This window comes from Anomalospiza imberbis, chromosome 5, assembly GCF_031753505.1.
Source record: "Anomalospiza imberbis isolate Cuckoo-Finch-1a 21T00152 chromosome 5, ASM3175350v1, whole genome shotgun sequence".
Lineage (NCBI taxonomy): Eukaryota > Metazoa > Chordata > Aves > Passeriformes > Viduidae > Anomalospiza > Anomalospiza imberbis.
Genome location: NC_089685.1, coordinates 45556586 through 45570247, shown reverse-complemented (window position 1 = coordinate 45570247; position 13662 = coordinate 45556586). Strand labels below are relative to the sequence as shown.

The 13662-nt window shown below is 39.5% G+C and overlaps 1 protein-coding gene across 4 annotated transcripts in view; it reads right to left on the bottom strand.

Moving 5' to 3' along the window:
* The window catches only part of FBLN1 (fibulin 1), a 75971-nt gene that overhangs the window by 10372 nt on the left and 51937 nt on the right, over nt 1-13662 (bottom strand). For all 4 annotated transcript variants that reach the window (XM_068190451.1, XM_068190453.1, XM_068190452.1 and 1 more), the window contains 2 exons: nt 11129-11271; nt 9153-9284 (listed from right to left, as the gene is read on the bottom strand). In XM_068190451.1, the coding sequence (XP_068046552.1) occupies nt 9153-9284; nt 11129-11271 (275 nt within the window). The remainder of the gene's footprint in view (nt 1-9152; nt 9285-11128; nt 11272-13662) is intronic.

The window sequence follows — 13662 nt, the reverse complement described above, 5'->3', positions numbered from 1 at the left end:
TATGATGTTTGGAAATGGTTTCCAGGTGGATTTTCTTCATCACCTTCCCAGAGAGGCTGATCAGCCTCTTCCCTAGATCCTTTCTGACCCTAGATCCTGAAGATTGCAGTGACATTTGCCTTTTTCTATGGGAACTTTTGATCACCACAATCTTTTAAAGATGCTTGAGAGTGCCTTACAAAGACATTGGCCAGTTCCCTCAGCACTTGTCCTTCAGTACCCCACCAGCACCCATGGACTTGGTTATTCCCAGTTCAAATGTTCCCAAACCTGAACCTCCTGTACTGTGGGTGAGTTATTTCCTGCTCCATATCTTCCTCTTGCTCTGAGAGCCCCAGGACTCCTGAAGGCCAGTTTTACCAGTAAAGAATGAGGCAAAGAAGGCATTGAATACTTCAGCTTTCTCCATGTCTTTTGTCACCAGTTCTCCTGCCCTATTCCTGCCATCATAGGCATTATTTTCCTCCATTCCTCTCCAGTTCATGATTGTGCCTAAAGGGACAATCTATCTGTCAGACTGCAGGCATTTCCCAGACCACCAGATATCTGTCTGCTGACTTCAGAAAGTTAATTTATACTTGAGATTCCTCCATCTCTCAAAAGCTGAATAGGTTTTTTCATTTTCTTTTTTTTTTGTGTGTGAGTGTGTGTGTGTGTGTGTGTGTGTGTGTGTGTGTGAAAGCTATCTATATTTCTCTCAATTATTTGTCACAGTAACAATGTGGCTCCTACTATGTGGTGCTCTATAGTTTCTGATATAATATCTTTTATTAATAAGTGGCTGCTCTTTGTAAAATGAAATATTTCTTGGTAATCATCACTTCAGGCATCAAATCATAGACAGAAAAACAGCTCTGAAGATATCATTAATCCTTAAGATGCCACACCTGAAAAACATAACTACAGTGAAAGGATGTAGAAAACTCATTAATCAAAATACAAGTACCAGAATAGATTTCCTCATGCTTTGAAGTATATTACCCTCATAACATTGTGAATTAGACCTTCATTCAAGTTTGATGGTGAACACTTCACAAAAGAAAAGTTTTGGAGAATCAAGTTAGAGCTGGATATTAACAAGGTTTCCATGCTGACGGAGAACTGCTTCACAGGAATGTGGCTAGCTATACATACCTTTGCTGAAGTATCTGGGGACAAGATTTTGAAAAACATACTTTTCAAACATGAATGTCCCAGATCTTTATTTAGGAAAAAGGTCTGATTTTCAACTGTTGAGAAACCAAGTGCTTATAAAATACTTCAGAAATCAGTTTGGCCACATAAAATTCACTTTTATAAGCTATATAACACTCAGGGTAATTTCACTGTTGGTTTAAGCTGATCAAAAATAGCGGTCCTGTTATATCCTCCACCCCTTTCCTTGGATGAACACCTGAAAGAACCAAAACCACAGCTTGCCACACAAGCAGTCATCTGACCACAGGGTGAAGTATGTGCTCAGAGGTGGGCAGAAGGGGATTTCCCTTTGGAGCACCAACAAAGCTCCATAACACTGAACGCAGCCCCCATGTTCCTCCTCTTGGGAATAGAAAGGTAGCAGTGATTTGGGTACTGTCACAGTGAGTACTGCACTAGTGGCGTGAACAGGGCTCCTAATGACCCAGGCCTGCTGGTGTAGTGCTGAATGCAGTGGCACATTACCCTATGATATAAAAATAAACTGTGTGCGTGTGTGTGTCCCTGGAGAAGTTCAACAACCATTATACAACAGTGCAGCTCAAGGTAGTGCTGGATGCTTCTCTGAGAAGTGCCAAAGTGGACCAGGGGCATGTCAAGACACCCCTCAGAAAAACAGTGCAACCAGGTGGGCCATGCCTCTGGTGGGACAACAACCTCTGGCTCACATCTCTCCCATAGGCAGAAGATCTGTGGCCACCGGAATAATTTATTAGCCATGTAAAGGCAAAGCTCTCTTTTAAAAAATTGCTTAAACAATTGTCTAAAACTTCCCAGGTACTCACAGCCTTTGAAGTTTCCACCCAGGGTACAAGTGTTAGTAGAAGTTTACCTAAAACTGAATCTTCTTCTCATTTCCCTTTTGTTTCAACTCCAAAGGAAAAAAAAAATGAAATTACAGTACAGGAATTACATTTCTGCATGGAAAAATGATTCTGCATTATTCAACAGATCAGAAATTTAGTATTAAATTTATTATGAATTCAACAGCTCCATGAAGTTTAATTTCATTAACACTTTGGCTTCTCTAGAGATCTTTGATTGCTGAAATGCATCAAAGAGGCCATAAAGAGGTGTCATCGCATTAACACATTTTTTGGCCAGAAACAAATGGTGAATATTTCCAAAGCTATTGTCTGTCATGTTGGATCATATGGAGCCTTGGTATTATGAAAGAATTTTTAAAAAATCTTTGATTTTACTGAGGTTTGGCTAGTTTACAAATACTGTGATCTTTATTAAGGACACTAAATAACTTCAGAGAGATGTGCTGTTATCTTGGTTTGACAAACTTGAAGTGCTTTTAGATATCTGGTTTGCCTTCCAGCCAAACCTTGCAATGGGTTTAATTGTTGACAATGCTGTGAAATCACTCATGCCTAAAATGCAATAACCGTACTTGAAGTAGCCTCATTAAGAAATACTTTCCATCATATATTTTTAATCTTTCCTGTTCCATCTTTAGGAATGTGAGATGCTCTATGTATTAGAAGAGCCTTACACATTTACTAAAACAGGTGGGAAAACTTCAGTGATGAATGTCCAAAATGTGCAAAATCACATATACCAGCCTCTTGCTACTTTATTCCCTATATCTTATTTATAGGGGGCTTCATGTGAGAGTGGCTATGTTTACCCTGCCTGTCTCACAATCACATTGTTCCGATTTAGCCACACTTGGGTCCACAACACCCGGGCAATTAATTATTGCAACCCTTGTGATAAAAGCATTTCTTGGCAAAGAGCCACAGTTATGGCACACAGCACGATATGGCTCTGTGATTTGATTTACCATGGAAGAAAAAGTACTTAGTCCTGAGGCTTTGACACAGAAGCCCCTATAGAGTGCTCAGTCATCACCTTGAGGCAACAGCTCTGCTTTTCTGGTTTGCAGAATTCTGACAAGGAGTCTTCCTGAACTTTAATGTGTGTCAATTCCTGACCAGGTCTGAAAGGCTAAAATAAGGGTTCACTTCACCACATTTTTCCCCTTTAAAGACAAAAGTTAAGGTAGAGTTGTTTTTAAGTGAGCTAGGCATCTGTGTAACATACTGAGAAAGATTTACGATACACCTTGGGTCTTATCTTCCTTTTCCATTTTTATGGGCTGCATAGGCACTGCTGCAGGAATAAGATGGTTGCTATCAACACACAAACTCGGATATAGCAGCAGAAGCACCTGAATCACAGAATTATTAAGACTGGAAAAGATTTTCAAGGTCATTAAGTCCAACCTTTGACCAAACACCACTGTCTCAACTAAACCAGAGCACTGAGTGTCACGTCCAGTTATTAATCAATTGCACATATATTTCACACTTGGAGATCATTCTGAAAACAGGTCTTTGACTACTTTGAACTGGGGCAGAGCACCTCAGAAAGCTGGTTTTGCACAGCCATCTGTCAGAGAAACTTCTGTAGTATGTTTCTTGGTGTACTGGATTTAAAATCTGGCTTTATTTACTCATTTGTGCAGTATCTCAGCCTGTGGTTTAATATGAATACCAGAAAATGCATGCAATGCAACCTGAACCAAGGAATTTGGTGCTCTTTGCTGTCCCTAACTTAGTCCATTTATTTCCCAAGTTGTCAGGTTTTATACTTGTCACCACAGTTCACAAAACTTCATCAGAGCTGCAGTATAATTTATCTGCTTGCTGAGCCTCATGGAAACTGTAAGCAAAGGTGTTCTGTACAAATGGTAATACCTTGTACTACCCGAGAGGTGAGATGAACATGGATCAAGGAGGAGAGTTGAATTAACCAGACTCTTGCAATGTGCTAGAGTGAAATTTGGCATTAGGAATGTTGTTCCACTTGAGATCAAGACTCATTCTCACCAGAAAAGCACCTTCAGCATTTCTCAGATATGAAATGAAAATTTACCTCCTGCTCAAGGTGCCTCTTTGCCCCCAGAAGAGCTCTCCATCCTCATTTTTTTTCTGGAGGGGAGGGAGGGTGTTGAGCAATTTGACTACTGAGTAGTGCAGTCAGCAGCATCCTGAAAGGGCAGGTTTAGGCAGTAAATCTAGGATCCCATTTACCAAATAGCTTCTGGGCACCCTCATCTAGAATGCACTGCTGCTGATTTCAACAGGGCAACCTGGCATAGAGGAAAGCTCACAAAATATTCTTTTCTGAGGAGGTCCTCTTGTGAGAGAGGAAGCCTAGTGATGAAATCAGAACAAAGATACTGAAAGTTACTGTGTCTTTTTTAATGTACAGCTTCAAAACCCTACTGAAAAACCTACTGAATTATGTCGTGCTCCACAAGCTTGCTGGCAATGACTGAGCAGCACCAGTTTTGTATGGCCAGACGCCATTGTTGTTTCACACTAATGACATTATAATCACAACAAAATGTTCCTATTGCTGCTTACTTTCTAGAAGGAGTATCCACATAGGGAGATAAGTGTTCTCTCTCCTTGCCCCTGTAAACAGCAGAGCTTGCCTGGATGCCCTGGCTCTGCACCTCCCCTGCCTCACAGAAACCCAGCTGTAGGTGAACTGTTGCTTTCATCTCCAGCTGTGCCAGGAAGCCCACATGAGTCTGGGAAACTCATTTTGCTGAACACCAAAACATATGCATAGTAAGACCCAGTCAGCCTCTGGCCCAAAGATAGAGTTTGGAGCAACAGAGAAGGAGAGAGAAGCAGAGGGAAATGTGAAGGTACTTGCCTGGCAATGGAGAGTGGGTCCAGGGACAAAGTTCAGAACCAAATCTTTTGCAGACCAATGACTGAATTTAATGTCAGACCATACAAACATTTGCATGGAGGACTGTGAAAAGACTGCCACACTGCTAATGGCCAAACTACTTATGAGATACAGAACTACTACCCCTGTGCTAAGGACAGGGGTCACAAAAGTCAAACAAACCTCGAGTTTCCTTCTCCTGTCCCAACTAATATGGGTTCTCACAAACACATTTGCTCATGATACCCAATTTTGTATATCTTCTTGATCATTTTTGACAAGTCTCTCCTCAGACTCTGGAACACACTAAACAATCATGATACCACAGTAGAAATTAGACTAGTGATAAATCCAGCATAGTGCTATCAGTAGTTGAGACACTTTAATGGTTCAAAGGTAGCATCACAAACTGTCACCCACATAAAAGAGGCAGGACATTTGGGACAGAGACAGCAATGGAACCCTTGCAAATAACAATGGAGAGTAGTAGTACATGTCAGTGTAGATACAAGTGCATTCAAGCACCAGCACAACCCCCCACTGAAACTCTATGGTGACTTTTTATAGCTATATTGGCTCTGGATGTTTTCCAGAAGAATAGCACCATTCTGCTTTATAGGAAAGGATATAGGCTTAGGTTATTAACCAAATGCAATATGGAAGATTTCAGCCTATCAAAGCTAGTTTTAGATATATTATGAAATTTTAAAACCTTCCTGAAGTTTACCAGACTACAAGGTGGGATTACTGTTTTAAGAAATGAATGCATAGCTGAAGGGGAAAGTGTTTTATAGCAACTGATAATACCTTAGGCACTGATAGGGCATTTTTGCACAGGTTGAAAATGCATCCTTCATTTTTCACTGACAGCTGGTTAAAGGAGGAATGCAGTGAAAAGTCTATAAAAGCTTTAAAGAAACACCAAGCCTGGATAGGTCTGCACTTCTGTTTTTCTCCCACCCATGCTAGTAAGTGATGTTAGGTTTTTAACAGTATCATTTAGATTCATTGCCACCTTGGCCTGGAACCACACCAGGAAACAAGCACCTTCTGAACCAGGAAAGATTGGGGATTTGCATCTCTTTTTTAATATAACAGGGTAAAAATATTGGAAGCAGCTTTTTATTCATTCTTTTTAATCAGATAGCATGAAGTCTATACAGTCCCTCTCCAGGAATCTGGCTTTCATTCTTCCCCTTCCACTGGAAGATACTTTCTGTAGGTCAGCAGAGCTACTTTTGGCATGTGCTCTTAGTTCTTTTGGCTCTTCCATGTCTGATAGTGCTTATCATTGATTCCTATTTGATATGTTTTCTTTCCTTGATTTTGCAAAACTGTCCTTGCCTCTTTCTTCTCCTACCTTTGGGCCTACTTTTTCTACATATCTTTTGGGAGACTGTGTTCTTTCTTTTTGTAACATTCCCTGGGGCAGTCCTTTTCTCTGCTTCTATTTTCTTCTTTTATGTACCTCACAGCCTGCTATTTCATGCTCATCTCCTCCAATGACCTCAGCTGCCATCTCTCCAGCAAAAAAGCACAAACCAGCCTGATCAGCCATTCTTCATCCCATCTCATGGACAACTCAGCTTCCCTAACATCTCCCTGAAGTCTCAGTGTCAGCTTAGAGGGATAATGGCAGAAAATGGTAACCTGAATCTTTTCAGCCCAAAATTCTCAGTGTTGAAGCCCCCACTTTTCTTCTGTAACTTCATCTCTAACAGCTCCTCCCACTCTTTAAGCCTTCCCCAAAAGAACTGTACCTTTTCACTTTTTTTTTTTCCCAGCTGCACTTTAAGAGCATCTTGTTCTTTTGCATTCACACTAGCACAGGTTACATGCACATTCTTCTTAAGGCATCACCTTTGTCCTTGTTATTGAAAGCCTAGCTAAAACTATATTACTAATGAGGGTTTTCCTGCAAGTGCATCTTCATTGGTCTGTCCTTTCTCCCCCTCTTTTCCCAGTGCTCCCTCCTTTCTCTGAATCCCTTCATCAGCTTCCTCTAGTCTGATACTGGGTCAAACGTTTATTACAATGAGGTCTTTCAGTAATTCAAGTTATTATTTTCCTACTTTTTTTCCATATATTCTGCTGCATTTCATCACACTTTAAACTACTCTGTGTCTTTTCTTTAACAAAAAAACCCCCCACCCAATCAACAAAAACTTACTGTAGAAATTGTCAGTCTTTTCTCTTGTAGAGAAAAATAGTCTTTGAAAAAAAAAAATTGGTGATCTAAATTCCATTAGTCGACAAAATAGCTTTGATATTCTGGCCATTTCTCCTGAAATAGTACAACAGAATGAAGCATGCTTCTTGTTTCTTTAACTAATGCATCTATTATTTATTATCAAAATAAATTTATTATTTCCTATATGGGCAGCAAAAAGACATTAAAAAGTATGTATAAAAATATTTTAAAATATGTTGCATGGATCCCAGTGACATATGTGGTCATCCAGCATAATGGTCCAGGTATGCCCTCCAAGAAGTGCATAAATTGATTTTTCAACAAGTTAGAACATTGTAATTGCAGAAAGACTCCTGAAAACTCTTCTGTTACTGCCCTAGTTGGGCATTTGCTCTGCTAGAGTTGCTATGTTCCACACAGTTCTGATGTCCCTGTAACTTAGTGGAATAACCACTAAAGCTTTCTGATACTGTCTATGCCCTTTGGGGTTTTCCTTTCTTATACAAACCCTTCCTTTTCTTTAAAACAGGGACTTTGTGAATTCTCATGGACTAGGATCCCATCTGATTTGTCTTGAAAACTTCCCAGAACTTTTTAAGGAAACACCTAACATTCTGATTATTAATAATAATAAAAATTATGTTATGATGAGAGCAGCAGAACTGCTGCTGGCAGAATTATTTGCAATCCTAATAACACACAGACAATGTGTTGTCCTGAACTTCTGCCCCTCCAGGTAATTTCAGCTGGGGGGTTATTTTGATTTTCCTTTTCCAATTCTGCTGTAGGCAGTTTTCTTTGCAGCTTCCATCCATTAATCTCAAAGTACATAGAGGAATTAATTAAGAGTCTTACACTCAAGAATTAATAAGACAGCAGTAGGCATGTTTTATCATCTCCATGTTGCACAGGGGGAACTGAGGTGAAGAAAGAGTTGCCCAATTCTTTCACAGAGATGGGAATATACTTGGGCATGCATCATATCTTCTCAACTCAGTGTATAAGAATATCCTTTCTCTCTTTACACTGTGAGGCAAATAATCCAGTTTACCAAGTAAAATACTACTGACACACAGTCCTATTCTTCAAAATGGAAACCCTTCCCTCAGGCAAATACCTTGGCCACTCGAATTTCCAAACAGATCCTTCTTTCTTATTTCAGACAGAAAGAAGCACACGGCACAAAAAGCAAACTACTGTAACTCCTGTGAGATCTGATAACATTTATACTCTGCTAAAGAAATGCCCCAATAACTGAAATCTGTAATCTTATCATCCTGTTTTAACAGACTCTCCCTTTTTCTCAGCATTCACATGTATACTTCTGATTGATCAAGAAAGAAATAGAAACCTAATGACTTAGGATTTTTATCTACAGTTCATAAAACCTTTGCAGAGCTGACGTTGTGCTATCTTGTTTCTGAAATGCACCAGTGCCACCTTCAGACCACGTGAAATAGGGTTTTTCACAGCACTCCACATGAAAGCTGCAGTGATTTTTCTTTACCTCCGGACAAGTCCTGCTGAAGCACGTGTATGAACCTGAGCAGAATCTGCATGTTCACATACCAAAGCACAAGTGTTCACTAGGAACAGGAATCCTTTATTTTCATAAATAAACATTAATAAAGTGCAGTAAAATGCTACTTTTTAATACCTGGCATGAGAATTCCAGTGTATTCCCCTGCCACTGCCTGGGCAGCTCCCATTGGGCAGAGCAACACATCAGCTGGGATCTGTTCCTGCCCTGCTCCTTAACATCATTTGCCAACTGCTCCTGGTCACATTAGGTCCTTCATCATTTTAAAACTAAGCCATTTTCATTTTTAGTTAGAGCTAATTCTGAAAAAAAAAGTTAAAATACTTCTCAAATTAAAGAATAGGCCTTTGGTATTTTGCATAAAAAATTATCCATGATATTAATCCAAATTACACATATTGGACTGAAGAATATGAAAATCAACACTGGCTTGAAAATCAAGGTAGGAATTAATTACTTGAATTAATTTCTTTGACCTTGTCCTACAGTATAGTTGAAAGAAGAAAGTAGGCAGAAAACACTACTCACCCACTGTCATACCATCCATGTAACGCTTGATGATATCAAATGAATCTCTTAAATTTCCTTCTGTAATGTCAAATATGATATCTGCCTGGTTGGCCGGATATGTAGGTGTGATGGCACGAAGAAAAATAATCTCTGCAAGTAAAGAGTATCACAGAATGCACTGACAAATATTTGAAAACATCACTGAAGAACCCAACAGAATTTGATCCAAAAATGACTTGTCCTCAAAGTTGGCGGAAGACACTACCCTCTCTTACCACTCCCAGCTTGTCCTTTAAAAATAGAAAGGCAGAAGATCTAAGGGAAGCGAGGATTTGGATAGATTTGTTTTCTCCTCCTATTTCCACCATCCAAGGCCATGAAGCCAAAACACTCTTTCTTTTAAAATAAAAAAAATTGCTCTGAAGAAGCCAACCAGATTTCCAGCAAGTACCCAAAGAGGACAGCAACAAGGATCCACAGGCTGGGCTGAGGAAGGGACCAAACAGATAAACACTCTGATTCCCCTAGGCAGTTACACAAAGTATTGCCATTACAAATTAAAGAGTCCTTTGGAGTACTGGAGGAGATATTTAGGTTTAAAAATAAAAGTGAGACTATTTTCAAGTCCCTTGTGAGGTATGGAGGTATTGTTACTCTCATTATTATCCTCACTCTACAGATGATGAAACTAGACTTGGAGCTGTTAGAATTCACCTGAGGCCATGCACTGAATTACAGTTTACATCTTCTGGGCTTCAGTAGTAATCTCAGATCACTAGGTCTCATCTCTTTTTATTATAACACGAGGATGGACTAATGAGGTTTTGGAAGCATCCTGGGCCAAATCCTTAGCTCTGCTGCCAGTACACCTGGTGAAGCAGAAGGGGTATGTATGGCAGCAGAAGTGGCCATGGGGCATTCCTCCATTCCCTGTAAAGCAGAGCCAGCCAAGGGCTGAAACAGGCCTGACAGAACCTACAGGAGCTCTACATCAGTGGTTAAATTGTTCCTGTCTGGGCAAGGACTGGGATGTCTTTTTTCTCCACTCCTGCCTGGTGGAGAAAGGAAGAGTCAGCTTTGGCTTTCATTTAGGACAACTTTCTGAAACAGCAAGGCTGAGACTTTGGGTACATCAGAAATGGGGATTTAGGGCCTTTAGAAATCCCTCCAAAATAACCTTTCTTACCTCCATACCCTTCTCTCTGTGTCTGTGCCACTCAGGAAGGTCTGAGAGCAGCAAGGTTGCAGGCAGTCATGCCACTGATGGATGCATTGCCAGAAAATCCATACAAACAGCAAGAAGCAAAAACTGGCTCTTGATCTGTAACTTTTTACTTTTTATGTGAGCTAAAAAAGTGAGTGAAAAGTGAGTATGAAACTGCAGGACTTAAAAACTTGAAAGTACTGCAGAAGACAGCCACTCAGCTGGGTGCTTTTTGAAATTCTTGTCTTAAAAACTTTCTGCCCGGTCCTTGGAATTTCCCTTCCTTTAATCTATAACAAACAAGACTTTGTTTATAGGTCAAAAATCAGCCAATCATCATATACTTAATATAATTTATTTTGTGAATAATGTCTGCATGTAAGGTTTTTATTCTTGGAACAAGTCACCTGTCAGTAGCATACAACAGGTCATATACAGATGAGAGAAATATATTTAGTACCTAGTTCCTACAGCAAAACCGGCAAACAAGGGAAGAAAAAATGTCATGGGGCATATGGCTATTGTGTGAGTAAATGTGGAATGGGAATGCAGAGTCAATATTTCCTTAGATTGGGAAGCAGTATGAGTTAGAGCTCAGAATGATTTTCTTTCCTCCATAAAATTAAAACTCCTGGGTATAGAAGGTTTTAATTTAATGAATAGTAAACTATAATTTGGAGCTGTGCAAACATTTATTGCACCGGTAGTGAGTCTTGCTTTAGGCAAGGATTTCCGGTGGAGGTTTTATATGCTGTAGTCTATTAAATGGAACAAGGAACAAACCACTTACCTTCAGGTCTTGTAAATTCTCTGAACGTGGGCAGTGAAATGACAGTGTGGGAAATTGTGTGGACAGGATCCAGCAGACAGCTGACATCATTTGGTCGACAAGACTTAATGCAACGGATGGTATCTGTCTTTTCTAGTCTGACACTAAGAGAAACCAAAAAGAGATTCATATATAGACTGAATACGTAATACTTTGTGTTTTGCAATCTAGGGAGTTAGAAACTGTAATTGATACACATGTTGATTCTTCACCACAAAAACTTAGACAAATGTAGTTCATCAGAACTTCAGGACCCTTGAAGAACTTGGTTTGGCTCAGACTTGCAGTTAAAACCCCCTCAAACCCAGTTCTTCAAGCCAGGCATGTGAAAACAAAGAAAACTGTAGTGCACAAGATGCCATGTAATGTCCTTTTCCAAGGACAAACAGGACCAAACAATGAGACCCACACCCTCTCAGCTGGCCTGTTCTCAGCAATTTCAGTGGAGCCACTTTTACTTGCACAAGCATTTTTTACTCAGTCATATAAAGCAGACAGAATTGTTTCTGTTTTAGAAACCTGGCATAAATATGTAAAGGGCCAGCTTTCACAATTTTCAGTGTAGCAAGGGCCAGAAGAGACTCTTCTAAGTCTTTTTTTCACACCCTCCCTTTCCATCTGAAAGAACTGAGAAAATAGGAATGGAAAATGGAGGGGGGAAAGTCGACCACATTATTTAAAATCTCAAAGGTTGAATTCTGAGCTTGTGGAAATGGTAAGGATCATTTCATATTCCATCTCAAGCAGCTGCTCATTCGGCCTTGAAAGTCTATTAAAAGTTAAATGACTTCTCACCCTTGTCCACTAGAGTGAATTTAAAGTCACTTACAGTTCAAGAACTTCACACAATGCCCACTCTGTGTTCATGAGAGATGTGCTGGGACTTCAAATGTGACTAAGCCCCACAAATGGTCTCAACTTTGACCTGCCCATTTCTACTTATTTCTAAGTGGAAAAAGAAAATGCTGCAGTGTTGTGGGGTGGGGGTTGGGCGTGGGGAATTAAAATATTAAAATAAGAAAAAATTACTGAGTTAAAGGGAAACCAAAAAAGGAAGACTTATTTTGTTAGATACCTCTGAAAACAAATCATTCTAGCTCTTTTCAAAATGTGTTATCCCAGTTCACCCTTACAAACCATCTTTTTTTCAGATGTTCAAAGGGACTTTATGGCTGTATTTATAATCAATATATCAGTAACTTCTTATTATATGTTCCCAACTCTGCTCATCAAAGAAAATTAAGCCAAGCATGATAATACTTTATGAAGTTAAATATAAGGGGAAAACACAAATCAACATCAAGGAACTCATGCTTCAACAGATGTGAACTGGCACAGTCCATGGGGAGGCCACAGAGCTGAGTTAATAAACACCAGCTGAGCCTGGTATTCACACCCTGTACTTGATGTTTTGAGACTGGACAGGAGACACAGGCCAGAAGAGGTGGCTTGCACCCTTTTACTTCCCACCATTATCTGTGTACAAAATCTTGTCATGTCCTAGACATCTCACTTACAAACAGTAGCTTGCATAACTTATTTTGGAACACTATTACAGATTAAGTACTGTTAGAATACACAAGACATCCTAAATTACCACAGCTGTATTTAGATAATAGAATTTGTATGCAAAAAAAACATTGTGGTGGGAGTGTCTCAGGCAGTCAGACCTCAGGCAGTGGCCTCCTTTTGCTTCTTCCTGGGAATTAAAGGGAGGTTTACTCTCAACTTCAGTTGGAACAAAAGGCAAATAAAAGTATTTCTGAAATACTTTGCCAATAAAGCCCTAATTGTGTGTAAGATTAAGTCCTAAATAAGACTTGCATTCATGATTCTCACCTGTGGAATAAAGCCTTCTGACATGACTTTGGTACAGATCAGAGGATCTCAATGGTCACAAGTGATTTGTGTTAGCTCTCATCTAAACTGAATTTACAGATCCATCCAGCTCATAACCACACATGTGACAGATAAATGTCTGTGTCTACTCAATTTCTTTGTACCTTTTGTCTCTCCTCTTACCAATTCTAGTAACTTGGGGATTTTTTGCATGCTCTGTCCACACTGCTAAACTGGAATCTGTTCTTTCATTATATTCACTCTCTGATCACCTTTCTTTTGCCATCCCTGCTAATTGCCAACATATCCAAAGTGCAGTTGATAGCACTTTGTTCTCTCATTGCTTAATCTTTTGGACATCTCTGAACTGGAGTAACTTCTTTCACAACTAACATCTATTTCAAATCCTGATATTTGCTAAAAATTATATCCCCTGTTCTCATAATACTTTATAGTATTATCCTTAAACATCATCTTTGCATTTCATCTTATTCGCTGATGTTTTCCATTTTGCTCATGTTCTCCTACAGTGGGAACTATGACTGGCAAAAGTTTCTTCCTCAGTGATGAGAACTTTTTTATTTGTACTTTTCCTTCAAGTGTTCTGCCTCTAGCACAAATTAAAGCTTTGGAGATCATCTTCCTTTTAGACATTT